Source organism: Oryx dammah, unplaced genomic scaffold, assembly GCF_014754425.2.
Source record: "Oryx dammah isolate SB20612 unplaced genomic scaffold, SCBI_Odam_1.1 HiC_scaffold_23, whole genome shotgun sequence".
NCBI lineage: Eukaryota > Metazoa > Chordata > Mammalia > Artiodactyla > Bovidae > Oryx > Oryx dammah.
In genome coordinates this window covers 56,289,602-56,306,611 of record NW_024070207.1, presented here as the reverse complement: position 1 = coordinate 56,306,611, position 17,010 = coordinate 56,289,602, and the positions used below count along the sequence as shown (strand labels likewise).

Sequence of the window (17,010 nt, the reverse complement as noted above, 5' to 3'; positions counted from 1 at the left end):
GAGATCAAACCAGTCAATCCTAAAGGAAGTCAACCCTGAATATTCACTGGATGGGCTGATACTGAAGCTGAAGCTCTAATACTTTGGCCACCTGGTGGGAAGAGCTGACTCACTGGATAAGACCCTGATGCTGGGAAAGATTGAAGGCAGGAGGAGAAGACAATGACAGAGGACAAGATGGTTGGATGGCATCATTGACTTGACTCAGTGGACGGGAGTTGGAGCAAGCTCCAGGATATGGTGATGGTAAAGGACAGGGGAAACCTGGTGTGCTGTAGTTCATGGGGTTGCAAAGAGTCAGACATGATTGAGCAACTGAACAACAAAAACTTAAGTTAAAGAAAAATATTTAAGTAGACTATAATTTTTTAGAGTAGTTTTAGGTTCACAGCAAAACTGAGACAAAGGTTCAGAGAGATCCATATAACCTCTGTCCCCACCTCATCCTTTAACTTTTATCCTGAGTCTTTACATTTAAAGCGTGTTTCTTGTAGATAATATATAGGTGAATAACTTTTGATTCATTTTGACAATTTTTGTATTTTGACAATTTATATTTGAAGAGATTACCAATGTAGTTGACTTTAAATCTGCCTTCTTGCTGCTTTCTATAGTTGTATTTATTCCTTACTTCCTTTCTTTTTTCTTCTCTGTCTTTCTGATTTTCATTGTATATTTATGATTCCACTGATTTATTATTCACACTATTTTAAAAAACATTTTAAAATTATTCTTCCAAATGTTTACAATGTACATTTTAAATAATCTAAGCCCACTTTTAGATAAATCTAAAGTGTCACTCAAAGTTGTATAGTACTTTGCATACCACTAGCTATGAAAAACAGTTCTGATTCCTCATCATCCTAGTTAGAACTTGGCATTATAAATAGAATATTCCTAATTTCTCCCTCCTATCCTGTCATATTATTTTCACTTATTTCACTTTTATATGTGCTATGAACACCAAACACATTGCTGCTACTGCTACTGCTAAGTGGCTTCAGTCGTGTCCGACTCTGTGCAACCCCATAGATGGCAGCCCATCAGGCTCCCCCGTCCCTGGGATTCTCCAGGCAAGCACACTGGAGTGGGTTGCCATTTCTTTCTCCAATGCATGAAAGTGAAGAGTGAAAGTGAAGTCACTCAGTCGTGTCCAACTCTTAGTGACGCCATGGACTGCAGCCTACCAGGCTCCTCCGTCAATGGGGTTTTCCAGGCAAGAGTACTGGAGTGGGGTGCCATTGCCTTCTCCAAACACATTGCTATTACCATTTAAATAGTTAAAATTTCATGTAATTCAGAAGGAGAAAAGTTTGTTTATCTTCATTCCTTTCTAACACTCTTTATTTTTATGTAGATCCAAGTTTGTTACCTATATCATTTTTCTTATGCCAGAAGAAATTCTTTTACAATATTTTGAGAAGTTAGATGAGAAAGTCTATTTCTCTATCACTTTTGAAGGATTGCTGGATATAGAATCATAGGTGGCAGTTTTTTTTTTCTCCCTTTAATGTCTTAAAATTGTCATTCCATTGTGTTCCTGCTTGTATAGCTTCTCATGAGAAGTTTACATAATTCTCATCTGTCTTTCTCTGTAGGTAAAGTGTTTTTCTCTCCTCTGACTGCCTTCAAGATTTGCTCTTTGTTTTTGCTCTTTTGCCTAAGTGTGGGGTTGTGTTTGTGTATGCATGGGTTTTTAAAACGTATCCTAAGCTTCTTGGATATGTGGTTTGGTGTTTGTCAGCATTTTGGAAAGCTTTCAGAAATTATTTCATCAAATATTTCTTCTGCTTAGTTCTTTCTTTCTTCTTTCAGTATTCCATTCATGTATATTATATAACTTCTGATATCATTCCACATTTCCTGAATACTCTATTATGTTTTGTTTGTTTCCACTCTCATTTTCTCTGTGCATTTCAGTTTAGGTAATTTCTAATGACCTATTTTTACATTCACTGATTCTATTCATGGGTGTGTCTAATAAGCCCCACAAAGTCATTCTTCATTCCTGTTACTATGCTTTTGATTTCCTTTTGATTCTTTCTTGTATTTTTCTATCACTCTGCTTACAGTATCCATCTGGTCTTCCACTTTGTCTACCTCTTCCATTTAGAATCTTTAAAATATTAACCAGTTATTTTAAATTTCCTGACTGAAAATTTCAATACATATGTCACATGTGAGTCTATTTCTGATGGCGCCTTTTCTCTTCAACTTGTGTTATTTCTTGCCTTTTAGCATGTATGTTTTGTAATTTTGTGCTTGTTGTTGACAGCCAGACATACTGTATAGAGCAGTAGATACTGAAGTAAATAGGGCTTTATGGTGACTATTTATATCAATCTGGCCAAGAGTTGCACTGTGTCTGATGTTTGCTCTGTCTATGGGTACCAGAGGCTTTAAATCCCCTTAGCGATCTTGTTTTTACCTCCCTTCTTGGCCTTGCCCCTTTTCTTGGTGCTTCAGGTCCAAGACAGTGTTTGTAGCTGTCATCCACTGCTATTTTAACAAAGACTAATTAGCTTGCTGGAGTCGGGGGAGGAAAGGGAATTCTCTGATCTTGGGATTAAGTCTAAGTCTTTGGAGTGCATTGTGGGTCTGTGTCTTGGGAGTATGGTCCTCACAGTTGTTTTTGGCCCTTTCCAGAGTATTGTGAGTTGAACTGTATTCCCCCAAAAGATATGTTGAAGTTCTCACCTCTAATACCTGTGAATGAGACCTCATTTGGAAATAGCATCTTTGAAGATAATCAAGACAGGATGAGGTCATACTGGATTTGGGTGGGCCCTCAATCCACCGAAGGAGCCCTTATAAGGAGAGAGAAATTGGAACACACAGAAGAAACCCAGTAAAGAAGGTTATGTAATGATGGAGGCAAACAGTGGAGTGATGTTGACGAAAGCCAAAGAACACCAAGGAGAGGGAAGAAAGAATTCTCTCCTAGAGCCTTCAGAGAGGACATGGCCCTGCCAACAACTTCATTTCAGATCTTCTACCTCTAGAACTGTGAAAGAATAAATTTTTCTGCTGTTCTCTGCTGACTAATTCATGGTAAATTTATCATAGCAGTGCCAGGAAACTAAAACACAGGAGTAAAGCTTTTGGCCCCTCTGCCACCTAATACCTTCCCTGGCTGTAGAATTTCCAGTCTATGTCTTTGAAATTTTCTCCCCTGTATAGTACACTCAAGATCAGTCATTCAATCATGTCCACCTCTCTGTGACACCTGCCAGGCTCCTCTGTCCATGGGATTTCTCAGGCAAGTGGTTTGCCATTTCCTCCTTCTACAGTGGTTTGCCATTTCCTCCTTCAAGGCATCTTCTCGACCCAGGGATTGAACCCATGTCTCCTGCATTGTCAGGTGGATTCTTTACCACTGAGCCACCAGGGAAGCTCCCTCCCCTGTATACTGAGGCTTTGATTTTTTCTTTCCTTTTTCCTTAGATGATCTGGGGGGACAAAGTGGGGTGGACCATGGCAGAGCTCCCTTCCGCTAGCTGGGATGAGATTTTACTATTACCCCATATTATTTCTGTCTTTTTCACAACCTGTAAAAGAATCCTGGAAATACACGGTTAGAAGTTGTCACAACTCCAGAGAAAGTATTTTCAGTCCACATGAAAAGTATGTCATTGCATGACGATGTAAATATACTTTACACTTACTGAAGTTTACACTTAAAATGGTTAAGATGATATATTTTATGTTACTTTTTTATCACAATTAAAAATAAAGTATCTGTCTCTACACGTCTTACCAAAATGATCTTCATGTTGCTGCCAAACACAATTCAGAGACTTGGAGGCTGTATGGTGCCAATAGATGGCTAGTGGAAATAAGCTTTTGAAGTTGGACTGTTGAAGGGCCCAATGTGTGACCCGTCCCCTCAGCAGGTCCTGGAGCCTGCTTTGTAGGTGGGACAACCTATGACACCACATCCTAGAAAATTCAACAACGAGAGTGTTAGTAACAATATAAAACAAGGTTTATAAGGCTATAGGAATAACACTACATATGTAACTATGTAAAATAATTGATTTTCTTATCTCAACCACAGAGCATTAAAGGAGAAATTCTGAAAAGCTAACCATAAGTGGTTGATAACCATTACTTCTATTTTCTTACCAGCCACTCGTATTATGCACTGTAATCTTGCTTCCATCCCGTATCTAACTGAAGTGGTTCTTTAGAAAATCACTAATTCTAATCTTCCAACCACATATAAGGGTTGCCTTTTAGATCTTGTCCTTCTGGGACTCATCACTGTGACACTACTGATCATCCTCATCTTGATGCCTTGAAACTTTCTTTTCTACTGATTATGTTTAATTGTGAGAGTTTCTTAAACTTTCAGTGACTCTGTTTCCTGTTCTGTAAAATGAGTATAACAATAATACTTATCTCATGGGTTTAGTGTACTTAGAACTGTGTACATAGTAAGACCTATATATGTCAGCTACTATCATTCTAATCATCCTCATCATTATTGTTATTAGGGATAAACTATATCTATTGGGAAAAGTAACTTTCTCGGAGTTGATGACAACCTGAGTGTGATGCTTTCATAAATACTAAAAAAAAAAAACCACCATTTGCATATGATCTTAAAAGGAATTCATTCATCTTGTGGGAAAAAAAGAAGGTCATGCCAGAGAAGCTATATGGAGCTTGATGTGAACCTTCTCAATAACTCCTTGCAAAAATGCTTGCTTTGAGTGGATGTGTACATGTTACTATGTGGTAAAAGTTGATAAAGGAACTGAATTTCATGCTGAAGGGGGATGAAACCAATCACATATACCAAGTCCATAGCTAGAGATATAAGATAATTTGCTGATGACTGAGGGAGGTTTCTGAAATAGGTTAGAGTCTTCACCCCTGGAGGAGGGCATGGCAACCCACACCAGTATTCTTGCCTGGAAAATCCCATGGACAGAGGAGCCTGGCAGGCTGCAGTCCATGGGGGTCACAAAGAGTTGGACATGACTGAGCAACTAAGCACAAGGTCTTCAGGGAAAAGTCCAATTTAGTTATCATATTAGGTAATGCCTCCAATTACCTGATCCTAAGCCACCTCTCAGCCTGACTTCCTATTATTTACTTCCTTGTACTTATTTGTTCATAGTTTCCCAGACTCACTATAAATTTTGAGAAACTCTTGTTCATGCTCTTTGTTCCTCTAAAGTGGAAGCCCTTCCTATTCTCTTCTATTCATCTTTTAAGAATCAGTGGAGATATCATCTCATCTAGGAAATCGTCCCTAGATTCTCAGAATGAACTAGCAGCTTTCTTTAGTTCTCTCATAACAGTCTGTTTATGCCTCTGTCTTCCTTCTCAATATATTTTGTTGAAATTGTATGCATTCCTATTATGACATTGTTAATTGGCTATACTCCGATATAAACAAAAAGAAGTCAGACACAAAAGGCCATATGCTATATGATCCCATTTATATGAAATGTCCAGAAAAGGCAAATTCAAAGAGATAAAAGGTAGATTAGTGCTTGTCTCCAGCTGGAACAGTGGGTAGGGAGGAATTGGGGAATGACAGCTAATATGTGTGCAGTTTCTTTTTGCAGGGATGTAGATGCTCTAAAATTAAATGATGATTGCAAAAATTAAAAAAAAAGAAATTATATGTTTTTATGCTTTCCTACCAGTAAGACCTGGATACATCTCAACAGGAAACCTATGGGTCATTTATGTTTGTACCCTAACATCTAGCATGGTTCCTCGTACTTAGGAGAATTTCATAAACATTTGTGGACACTGGATTGAATTAATTTTCTTTGAGGTTCATAGCATCTTTAAATCTGGTAAGGTGTCTGCTCTAAATCTTCACTTAAGTAATGAAAGTGTTGATGAAATCAAGCCAAAGGTAGGGTTTGCAATAGGCCATCTCAAACTCTTCCATTGCTTATGGTCTGCAATCAGCGCTCTTTGAGTATGGTTATCAATATATAATTGTATTAATTATATAACCTACCAATATGGATTCATAATTCTTGTTCCCAAGGGTATCATAAAAGACTTGTTAAAATCTTGCTGAAATTGCATTCATTCAATGTACATGTTATAGCTGTCATATTTTCATAAACACCTCTGATAAAATTAGATCTGTGTGGAATGTCTTTGATGATAACTTTGCAATTTTCTAGGTATTTGTTTACTTGAAAATCTGTTCTAGAAGCTAACCAAGGACATATTTAGCTCATTGATTAGTAGATTGAAAACTTCCTTCTTCTTTGTTAGGAGTGGTAGTATACTTATATAAATTAAGTGTTAAAGCATCTTCCCTTATTCTTATTAATTCTTTTGATCATTGGGAATTGTTAAACAATATCAAGTTATAACTTATCCAACCCAGGACACATGTACTTTTTCCTTCTGAGAACATAGTTAACATTGTTCTGCCTTTGCAAATACGTGTTTATACAAGCCCAAGGTAATTTTGGGCCTTAATCTTTCCAAATACTAATCCTTTAGGCACGTGCCATCTGCTATATTCATCCTTCTTTTTGATGTTTATTCATTATTCTTTAAAAAGAAAAACAGCACCTATGAGGTCATTGTAAAAATTCCCCTGCAACCCATGGCTACCCTCATTTCTCCTTTAATAGGATAATTTGCTGTTCCATGGTCAAAATGATATTTTTGAGAGCTTCCCAATCTTTAGAGTTTAACTCCATCTTAATGTAAATTAAGGTCCATGAAGTAACAATCATCCTAAGAGAAACTTTTGGAGAACAGCAATTGCTAGAAATTCTAGTCAGAGTAAGCGATTACATAATAGGTCAATCTGAACCTTTGCATGGTTATTGCTAAGGAAGAAGCATTCCCTCTTAAAAGGCTTAAAGCCGAGTCCATTTAGCCTCTGTCAATTTTTCCTTTCAAATGTCTCTCAGATTTGTTCTCTTTCCATTCCTATAGATACTTTCATCAGCTCATACCTGGACTACTGCCATAGACTAGATGGTTTCCTTGCCTCCATTCTATCCATATTCCAATCCACCTTCCATACTACTGCCAGATTAATTTTCTTAAAACAATTTCAGCATATCACTCTCCTGCCTGAGACCTAGCTCAAATGTCACCTTTGTAAAATCTTCCTAACCCCCCTAGGAAGAGTTAGGAGCTGCCTACTCAGTGTTCTCACAGCACTTTGTGCATACCCTTATGAGCTTACAACATATCCAATAATTACCCATTTAATTACTTCTCTCTTCCATTCGCTGAGAGCTCCATGAGGGCAGACAAAACTATTGACGCATCTCTTGGCCCCATCTATCTTGCCCCGTGCCTCAGTGCCTTTACATATGTGGTTTCCTCTGCCTACTGTATTTCTCCCTCTGCCTACTGTATTTCTCCCTCTCATTATTCCTGCTCAATTCATTTAACACATATTTATTGGGGGTCAACTTTGTGCCAGAAACTATTTTAGGCACTTGGGATTTATCAGGGAACAAAACAAACAAAATGCCTGCTTTCATGGAGCTTATGTTCTAGTGGAAGGACAAAGATAAATATAATCAATAAATATTAGAAGGCAGTCAGGGCGATGCAGCAGGATAAAGGGGTGTGCTGAAGGAAGTAGGACTTTTAAACATGGTGATCAGGGTAGATTTTATTGAGAAAAATGACATTTGAACAAAAAGGGAATTGTTCATGATGATATTTTTCTGGTTTAAAGGAGGTCAAAGTAAAAGCTCTAAGCTGAGATTGTATCTGTCATACATATCTTTGTCTGGGTTTAACTAGTGCAAGAATATATTGGACTGCATGAGTTAAGAGGATGCTCCTTTACATTGAGGTCTCAAAATTAAATGCCCACAGGGTCTAGGCAAGAAACATAAATAGGTGAAGCATAAGAGACAATAGGGGACTGTGGTGAGAGGGGTGAATCGAAGAATGCTTGATCTGTCCAAAAATCCTAGCCACTACTCAGGTCTAGCTAATTATTGCCAGAGAGTCTTAATGTTGCCATATTTGAGAGGAGCCAGAAATGTATATTCTATGAGAAATATCCCAATGTGTAACGTTGACAACTGCATTAGGCCAGGTCCTTCGAAAAGGAGGTGCCATGACAGGCACAGATTGTGCAAGTGGTTTATCTGGGGAAACGTTTGACAGAAAATAGAGACAGAGTCTGAAGAGTCCAGGAGAGTTGTTGTGTCATGATGTAGGTCTAATTTCTGTGGAAGAGGGTAAATGTAAATCAAAACCACAATGAGATACCACTGCCTATCTGTCATAATGGCTATTATAAAAAACCCAACAAGTAACAAGTATTGGCAAGGAGGTAGAGAAAAGGGAACCCTCCAACACTGTTGATGGGAATATAAATCAGTACAGTCACTATGGAAAACAGTACGGGGGTTGCTTAAAAAATTAAAACCAGAGATACCATATGATCCAGCAATAACACTCCTGGGCATGTACCTTAAAAACCAAAAACACTAACTTGAAAACATATATGCACCTGTGTGTTTCAATGCAGCGTTATTTTTTTTTAATGATTCTGATCATTAGTTGTGACCCTCAGAAAACATTTCCATGTGAATTGAATTCATAAGCTAGAGCTATGCTTTCTAAAATCCTCCCTTCCGTCTTCTCTGGTTCTCACACATCCTGCCACAGCCATAGGGATGCTCACACTCCATGCTAAGTTGCTTCAGTCCTGTCTGACTCTGTGCAACACCATGGACTGTAGCCCACCAGGCTCCTCTGTCCATGGGATTCTCCAGGCAAGAATACTGGAGCGGGTTGCCATGCCCTCCTCCAGGGGCATCTTCCCGGCTGAGAGATCGAACCCACGTCTCTCACATCGCCTGCACTGGAGGCAGATTCTTTACCACTAGCACCACCTGTGCTGACCGTGGGAATGAGCCAATACATCCACAATTCTTGGGGGTGTCAGGCAGCTGGGGACCACCAGCGGCCCACCAGGGAGGCCTGGCATGGGATATAGTAACACCTTAAATCTGTAGGGACTAGATGATGCGCTGGCTGACCCCAAAGTTCTCCAGGGAGCAGCCTTGAGAGATTCTGAACACCAATAACCTGAGGCAGGTATCTGTCCCAGGGCCAGGTGGGCTTGGTGACAAAGGGAGTGGTTCTGAGCCACTTTTATTAAACCAACAGGTGGCACAGCTAAGTGCAAAACTTCACATTCCAAACTGTGGGGGACAGGAAGGGGAGTTGTTGGGTCCTTCCCCGCCCCCCCCACCCCACTCTCAAGCATGTTACAACACACTCTAAAGCCTGGAGGGCCTACCTGATGGGTGACAGCTTAGGAGTCGGGTTGGGGAGGACCCTAGCACCCTCTCATTAGCACTCTGTCTCTGCAAAAGGTCTGGGGAAGGAGTGAAAGCTCCCCAAGCATGCCCCCAGCCTCAACTGCTCCTCTGTAACAATGGGCCCTCCTCCATCAGGGGAAACACATGTCCCTTTCCGAGCAACAGAGTATGATCATAGCCAGCTGTTCCTGAGTCCAGGCTCAGAAGATGAAGTCTCAGCGAGTGTCAGTTCAACCATGAGCTCAACAGGTTGGCCGCCCACCTTAGCAGCTGGGCCCCACGCTTCTGCAAAGGGAGGACCCCTGGGCCTTGGTGGAACAGGACCCTCAGACACTGATGCTGCTTATAGCTCCCTGGGTAACCCTGGGCGCCACCCCCAGCCTTCCCTTCCCACCTTTTCAGCATCTGCTGAGTCTGTAACCAAGCCCATTCCTTCCCCACCATCCTTGAGGATCACACGCCTGCCAGCCATGACCCCTAAGTGGGCAAAGACCTGCCCCCTAAAATATATCACCATGTCCCCTCTAGAAAACACAAATCCTGAGATCTCACCTGGTGGTCACTGCTTAAGACTCTGCACTCTCACTACAGGAGGCAGGGGTCTGATCCGTGGTCAGGGAGAACTAAGGTAGATTTCCCAGGTGGTGAGGTGGTAAAGAATCTGCCTGCCAATGTAGGAGATGCAAGATAGGGTTCGATCTCTGGGTGGGGAAGATCCCCTGGAGAGGGAAATGGCCACCCACTCCAGGATTCTTGCCTGGACAATCCCATGGACAGAGGAGCTTGGTAGGCTGCAGTCCACGGGGTCAGAAAGAGATGGACACGACTTAGCAATTGAGTGCACAGGCACAGGCAACTGAGATCCCACCAGCTGCACAGTCCAAAAAGAAACCCACCATCAAACCCCAAAGACAATAGACCTGTAACTACAGGTTGGAGGGATCAGATGGGTGGGTGTGTGGTCAGGGCAAAGGGAACTGGAATGACTTTTTCCTGGGAGCCCAGGGCCAAATGCAGAACCCGTTTGCTCAGCTGGGCCAGAAAGTTCTAGAGAATGCAAGAGGAAGGTCAAGAGAACCAAAGTCTCCCAAAGCAAGCAGGCCTTAGGGGAAAGCTCCATGGTTTCCCAGCACACTGAGGCCTTCCCAGGTGTTGGGCATCCAGTGGGGGGGTCAGAGATGGTCACTCTACTGGGTTCAAAGGGTTCCCCACTCCCACCCCGCTGCCAGCGCCCACACCAGAAGCCCTCCTGGATTGCTCACAGCCAGCTCACCCACTTGGATGGGTAAGGGGCACCATTCTCTCTTGCCTGCCCTGGGGCTGCAAGGAGGTGACAGGGCTCAGAGCTCGGGCCTCTGGCACATTTGCATGAGAACACAGCCCAGCCTGGAGAACTGGACTGGGGTGGCACGGGCTTTCCTCTGGGGCTGGTTGTGCTTGCACATGTGTGTGCAAGGATCTGGAGCAGCGCTGTCCCGTGGAACCTCCGGCCATGGAGGCAAGGTGGCCTCTCTGCGCTGCCCAGTAAGGCGGCTGGCACCTCCACAGTGGTGGTTCCTAAGATGCAGCTGATATGATGGGGGAACCGACTGTCTCCCTTGGGTTCAAGTCTGAATCACAATTGCCAGCGGCTGCCGCAGCAGATGGCATAAAATGGTGCTCTTGGGTCCAGGGGACTCGCCATGCCCCCCTGAGCAGGACTGATGTCTCCGTCCATCACCAGCCCAGAACGCTGCCCTGTCCACTTACGGAGATGACCACCGCCCGCCAGGGCCCCCACATCACAAGGCAAATGGGTACCCAAGGGCCTGGCACGTCTCCCCAGGGGCCCAGTGGGGTAAGGCACGGGAGTCCTACTCTGCACTTGCACGGTGTCCAGCAAGACTTTCCCAGGGGCCAGCTGCCTCAAGAGTGGACACTGAAGGTCCTTTCTCCAAATGTCCCCCAATTCAACATTGCTTACAAAATCCAAAAGATGAAAACAACCTAAGTGTTCATTGATGGAGGAATGGACAAAGAAAAGGTGATATGTACATATGATGGCATATTACTCAGCCATAAAGAAGGATGAAATCTTGCCATCTTCAATAACACTGATGGGCCTAGAGAGTACTGTGCTGAATGAGATAAGTCAAAGAGAGAAAGAAATACCATATGATTTCAGGTATGTGTCAGATGTAAAAAACAATACAAATGAATAAATAAAACAGAAACAGGCTCATAGATACAAAAAACAAACTGGCCATTGCCAGAGAAGAGGGAAGTAATGGGGGATGAAAGAAACAGATAAGGGATCATAAGAGGTACAAACTTCTGGATACAAAATAAATTAGCTGTGTGGGCATAATGTATACATAGGGAATATAGCCAATAACATTATAATATCTTTGTATGGTGATAGGTGGTAACTGGACTTATCATGGTGATAATTTCATAATGTATAGAAATATCAAATCACTATATTGCACACCTGGAAGTAATATGGTATTGTAGGTCATACTTCACCTTAAAAAATAGGTGGCTTTAGACCGCCCACCTCACACCACACACACAAAAGAAGTCAAAATGGATTAGAAATAAATGTAAGATTAAACTATAAAACCTTCAGAAGAACATATAGGAGAAAATCTTCATGACCTTGGATTAAGCAAAGAGTTCTTAGATACAACACGAAAAAGCACAATTTGCAAAAGAAAAATGATAACTTGAGCTTAACCAGAATTCAAAACCTTTGCTTTTCAAAAGGCATCATTAAAAAATGAAAAAACTAAAAATATTTAAACAATGAAAAGACAAGTCACAGATAGGAAAAAAAATTTCAAATGATATACCTGATAAAGCACTTGTATCCTAACTATATTTTTAAAATCTTACATCTCAATAATAGGAAGGGAAATAACCTAATTGAAAAAATTGGCAAAATATTAGATAGGCATTTCTTCAAAGAACATTTACAAATGGACAAGACAGATGAAAGGATGTTCAATATTTTTACATTAAGGAAATGTACATCAAATCTAAAATGAGATATTACTTTACATCCACAAGGGCAGCTATACAATGTCTGAAAGGAAAAATGACAAAATATTGGTGAGGATGTAGAGAAATTAGAACTTTTATATGGTGCTGGTGGTGCATGTGAATGTAAACAATGTAAAATGATGTGGGTTAGTGGTTGTTAAGAGGGTTGGGGTGGTAATGGGGACTAAGTGCACATGGGCAAGAGAGCGATGCTACTGAGGTGATAGAAATAGCTAACATTGGATGCAGTGATGGTTGCACCACTTGATAAATTTACTAAAAATCCTTGAAGGTACAAGTAAAAGGAGTCAAATTTATGGTGTGTAAATTATATCTCAATACCAAATTTTAAAAACACTTTGGGAAGGAGAGAAAAACAGAAAGTTCGTGTGTTTGATTATTCATTAGGGGTCATACACGCCTCATTGAGCTGCTGTATGTTGTTGATGTTGCTATTGTGGTTATGGCAGGAGTGGAGATTTTCCCATAAGGACTGAGGGTCAAGCAAAGACTTGGATCCTTTAATATAGTTTTGTAATTAACAGAAAAGGAAAGAGTGTTGCTGGGTTGAAATTCTGAGTAACAGGAGGAAAGAGAAGTGAGTGGGTTTACAAAAAAAATGTTCAGGAGGCAGAAGTGGCAAGATTTTGCACTGACCAGATATTAGGAATGAGAAAGAGTGAGGATGCCTTGGACTTAGCATGTTTCAAGTTGAATTCCTGTTGTCTCAAACTTACTGTCCTCCTGTGCTGCTCATCTCAGAGTGGATCAGCATCCTGGCACAGAGGAAGTATTCATTGATTGTCTTCAGAGTGACAGTGTGAATGAACAGAGGAAGAATATGGCCAAAGCCTCTACAGGGTCCTGCCAGTCAGTCAGTCCTATGCTCACCCACGAGGTCGGCTCAGCAGATGTCTAGCAGAAGTTCCCTCTCACCCAGTTGATCACTTGGGAAATCATCAGGTCCCCCATCCTAAAGGACACTCGCATTCATACCCAGCAGCCACTCCTTGTTTAAACCCTGCGGGCGTGGCAGAGACCAGATTTTGCCCAAAGCCTGTAAATTGTCCAGCAAATTATTTACATGTGGGCAACAGCAGGTGCATGTACAGCCCATATGAGCACGGGCGACATGTGGTGTTGTAGAGAGAGGGTCACAATGGTGCTCAGCTTGTGGATCCGTGTTCACTTTGGCTCCAAGCAGAAAGAGACTCTTCCCATCAGAAGGGGTGTATTCACCCAGGGCCTGCGTCCGCCCCACCCCACCTCATCCTGGCAGGCAGAAAACACAGCTGCCAGAAACACTGCAGAGAGTGAGTGATCAGTCTGGATATTTTACTGCTGTCTCCAAAGTTGACAAGCAGAGATACAGAGCTGTTTGTGGTTCCTCATACAGATACTAAAACCAGAAAGTGATCCCTCACAGTCCACCATTCTTCTCAGAAACAGGGGGACATGCAAAAGACACCCCCAGACTCAACTCACCCTTTGAACATTCCCTTCATCATACTGGTTATGAGATAAAGTATAACATCTTTAAGTATCACGACAGATAAACACATTTACCTCTTGTGGTTGTCAAGATTACAGTGTTTTGCATAATATATGGTTGCTATTATCATTGTCACTAGTTCCTTAATGAGAAGGAATTAGAGGGACAGCATCATGTCCCTCCATAGTGTTTCTAATTCTTTGCCCTTATGCTGCTGCTGTAGCTTCAGTCGTGTTTGACTCTGTGCAACCCCACAGACGACAGCCCACCAGGCTCCACCGTCTCTGGGATTCTCCAGGCAAGAACACTGGAGTGGGTTGCCATTTCCTTCTCCAATGCATGAAAGTGAAGTCGCTCAGTCGTGTCCAACTCTTCGCAACCCCATGGACTGCAGCCTACCAGGCTCCTCCGTCCATGGGATTTTCCAGGCAAGAGTAGTGGAGTGAGTTGCCATTGCCTTCTCCTTTGCCCTTATAGTTAATGCAAAATCAAGTGGAATTTTTAATACAGTGTTTCCTGAAAATACCAAGCTAAGAGGCAACCCTAAAAGACAACTCTATGGGAATGGCATATGAAAGCATTCCTCCATATGAGAGCTCAGGTCTGTCTTGCAGTGTTTGATTACACAGCTAAGTCACACAAATCTTTCTGATTAGACTTTTTGCCAGACCGTGTACAATGCTCATTCAACCCATAAGGTTTTGGACAATGATTTATCATCTGGTTAAACTCTTTAATGGTAAAGCATTCAGAAGGACATTCTTTAGAGTTAACATTAAACCAAAGCATTGAATTAATGTTTCCAGTTTTCCCGGCAGGTGGTAAAGTAAGTAAGCCTCCTTGGGCTTTGCAGAATTGTTTGCATAACAGAGAGAGATCTCCTGCCTAACTTCCCCAATGCCCTGCCCTGCCTCTTGTTAGGTTTCCTGCTCCCGAGGGGCCGAGAAGGGTACCATCTGGGCAGAAAACATTAGCAAGAAAGAGTCAGTGCTGCAAGGTCCTGCAGACAACCGAATTCCAGCTTGCACTGCACTGCCCAGCCAGGCGAAGCATGGAGATGGGAGGGATTCGCTGAAAGCTGGACACAGTGAAGGACAGACCCAGGGCGGGGAAGTCTGCTCGAGTTTGAGGCTATGTCCTGTGGGCAGCAGTCCCAAAGCAAGGCTGCTACAGCTCTGCAAGCTGTTCCCAAGCACTGGGTCCAGCAGACCACGCGCTGATCTCCGGGCTCCGGGTCGCGCAAGTGCCACCCACCGTGTAACGGAAGCCCTGCAGCAAGGCACAAGTGGCCTTCTCCTGTGCCAGGGTGAAGGTAAGTACCACCGCCCCGGGGCCCAAGCAGCCAGGGTGGGGGCGGCCACTCTCTCACCTCCCCGGGCCTGCAAGCCAGCGCCTCGGCCACGCCACTCATCGAACCCACCCAGAACACCCCTTTCCCGCTCCATGGGGCGGGACCCACCTGTGCCAGAGGTCACGACTCCCAATTCAGCCAAGTGGACGAATCGCAAGCGAGGAGAGCCTCGGAAGGCAGCCCTGCGCCCGCCCTTTCGCTTTTGGCCCCCAAACCGGCAGCCCCACGCTCCCCCCTCCCCCGGCGCTAGGCCCAGTGCCCTGCCTGGAGGCCCCGCCCCGCTCCTTCCGGCCGGGGGGCGGGGCGTCGCGCCGGGCACGCAACTGATGGCCGCGCGCGCTGGATCTTTGGAATTCGCAGGATGGAGACGGGTCGCTGAGGTCGATTCCTAGCAGATTGGGAACCATCAGTTGCAGACAGCAAAATAGATGGACCCATAAAACGATGCGTGTAAGACCCAGGTCGCCTTGCTTGCCTTTTCAGGACTCCGCCTCGGATGCTCCTATTTCCGGTAGTTTTATTGAGGTTCACTGAATTTACCTTCTTCCAGTAGACTCCGCCGCTCTCTTGAGCTTACGTGAACACAGCACTCACTACTGGCCTCCCACCAACTCGTTGTTGTTCAGGCGCTCGGTCGTGTTCTATCCTTTGCGACCCCGTGGACTGCGGCACGCCAGGCTTCCCCCCAATTTAGTTGAGCACTTTGAATCCAAGTTCCAGGTACAGTGTTAAGTACAGTAAGCACTAGAATGGAACGAATCATTAGGAACACACATCTTAGGCACGCAAACATGGAAGAACAGTATACATATGACAAAGAAGGACAAATTAAGCTCACTGAAATACTATGTGTGATGGAAATTCAGGACAAAGGGAAGAACTGAGAGCAACACATAACAAATGTCATGTATAGACATTGAAAATGGGAGACTGAGCAGTCTCGTAGTTATTGGACGTGCAAATTGATATTCAAAATGGTAATAGAAAAGGAAAAGGTTTGTAGAAGTCAGGACCAACAAAGGAAAAAAAAAAAAACCTTCATACTTTTACCCTGGAATTCTTTCTGCCAAATGCTTTATCCCTAATTGTCTATTTTCAAAATTGCTACTCATTATTTTTGACTCAATTGAGATATTACCTCCTCTATGAATCCTTCCTTTTCTTTCCTAAGTAAGTGTATATTCTGGTTTTTCATGAGTCCAATGTGACCAATGGTCTCAAGCACACGCCTCAAGTATACCACTTAATCATTCTGGATTATAGTTTCTCCGTTTGCTTGCCTGTGTCCCTCCATGAGCAGGTGGCTTCTTGAAAGCTGGAAATTCATATTTTTCAAACTTATTTTCAGAGTCCCTAGCCCAGAACCTAACAAATCTTGTGTGTAATGTGAGCATTATCTAGAACCAGTGAGTATAAAGAAAAAAGGCTATAGCTAGGATGTGAATTAATGTACAGAAGAATCACTGAAAAAGGTGAGATGATAGACTCAGACTCGTGTTTACTCATGCAGCAAACATTAATGAGTGTCAACCAAACTCCAGGTGCAGTATTAACCACTGAGTGTAAGACAGTAAACAAAAACTGGAGAGAGTTCATGCCCTATGGAGTTTAAAGAGCAAATAGGAATTAGCCAGGCAAACAGGAAAAGAAACATTCCAGATGGAAGGAACAGTATGACCAAAGGTCCTGTAATAGGAAAGAGCGTGACGATAGCAACTAGAGTGACAAGATCGATAAGGGGGAGTCGAAATCAACAGGTAGAAAGTACCCAGAAAGAGGCCAGAGGTTAATAGATAAAGCCTGTTTAAAAGCTGGGGAAAAAGAAACCATTTGCCTTAATAATAGTAACC

The 17,010-nt window shown here is 42.8% G+C and overlaps 1 protein-coding gene across 1 annotated transcript in view; it reads right to left on the bottom strand.

Annotated features, from left to right (window-relative positions):
* TMLHE (trimethyllysine hydroxylase, epsilon) overlaps positions 1–15,448 on the bottom strand; it is a 70,709-nt gene extending 55,261 nt beyond the window's left edge. Inside the window, exons 1-2 of the mRNA XM_040265298.1 lie at positions 15,269–15,448; positions 3,758–3,939 (exon numbers count right to left, since the gene is read on the bottom strand). Coding sequence (XP_040121232.1) covers positions 3,758–3,938 — 181 coding nt within the window. The 5' untranslated portion in view covers position 3,939; positions 15,269–15,448. The remainder of the gene's footprint in view (positions 1–3,757; positions 3,940–15,268) is intronic.
* Positions 15,449–17,010: the final 1,562 nt, after the last annotated feature.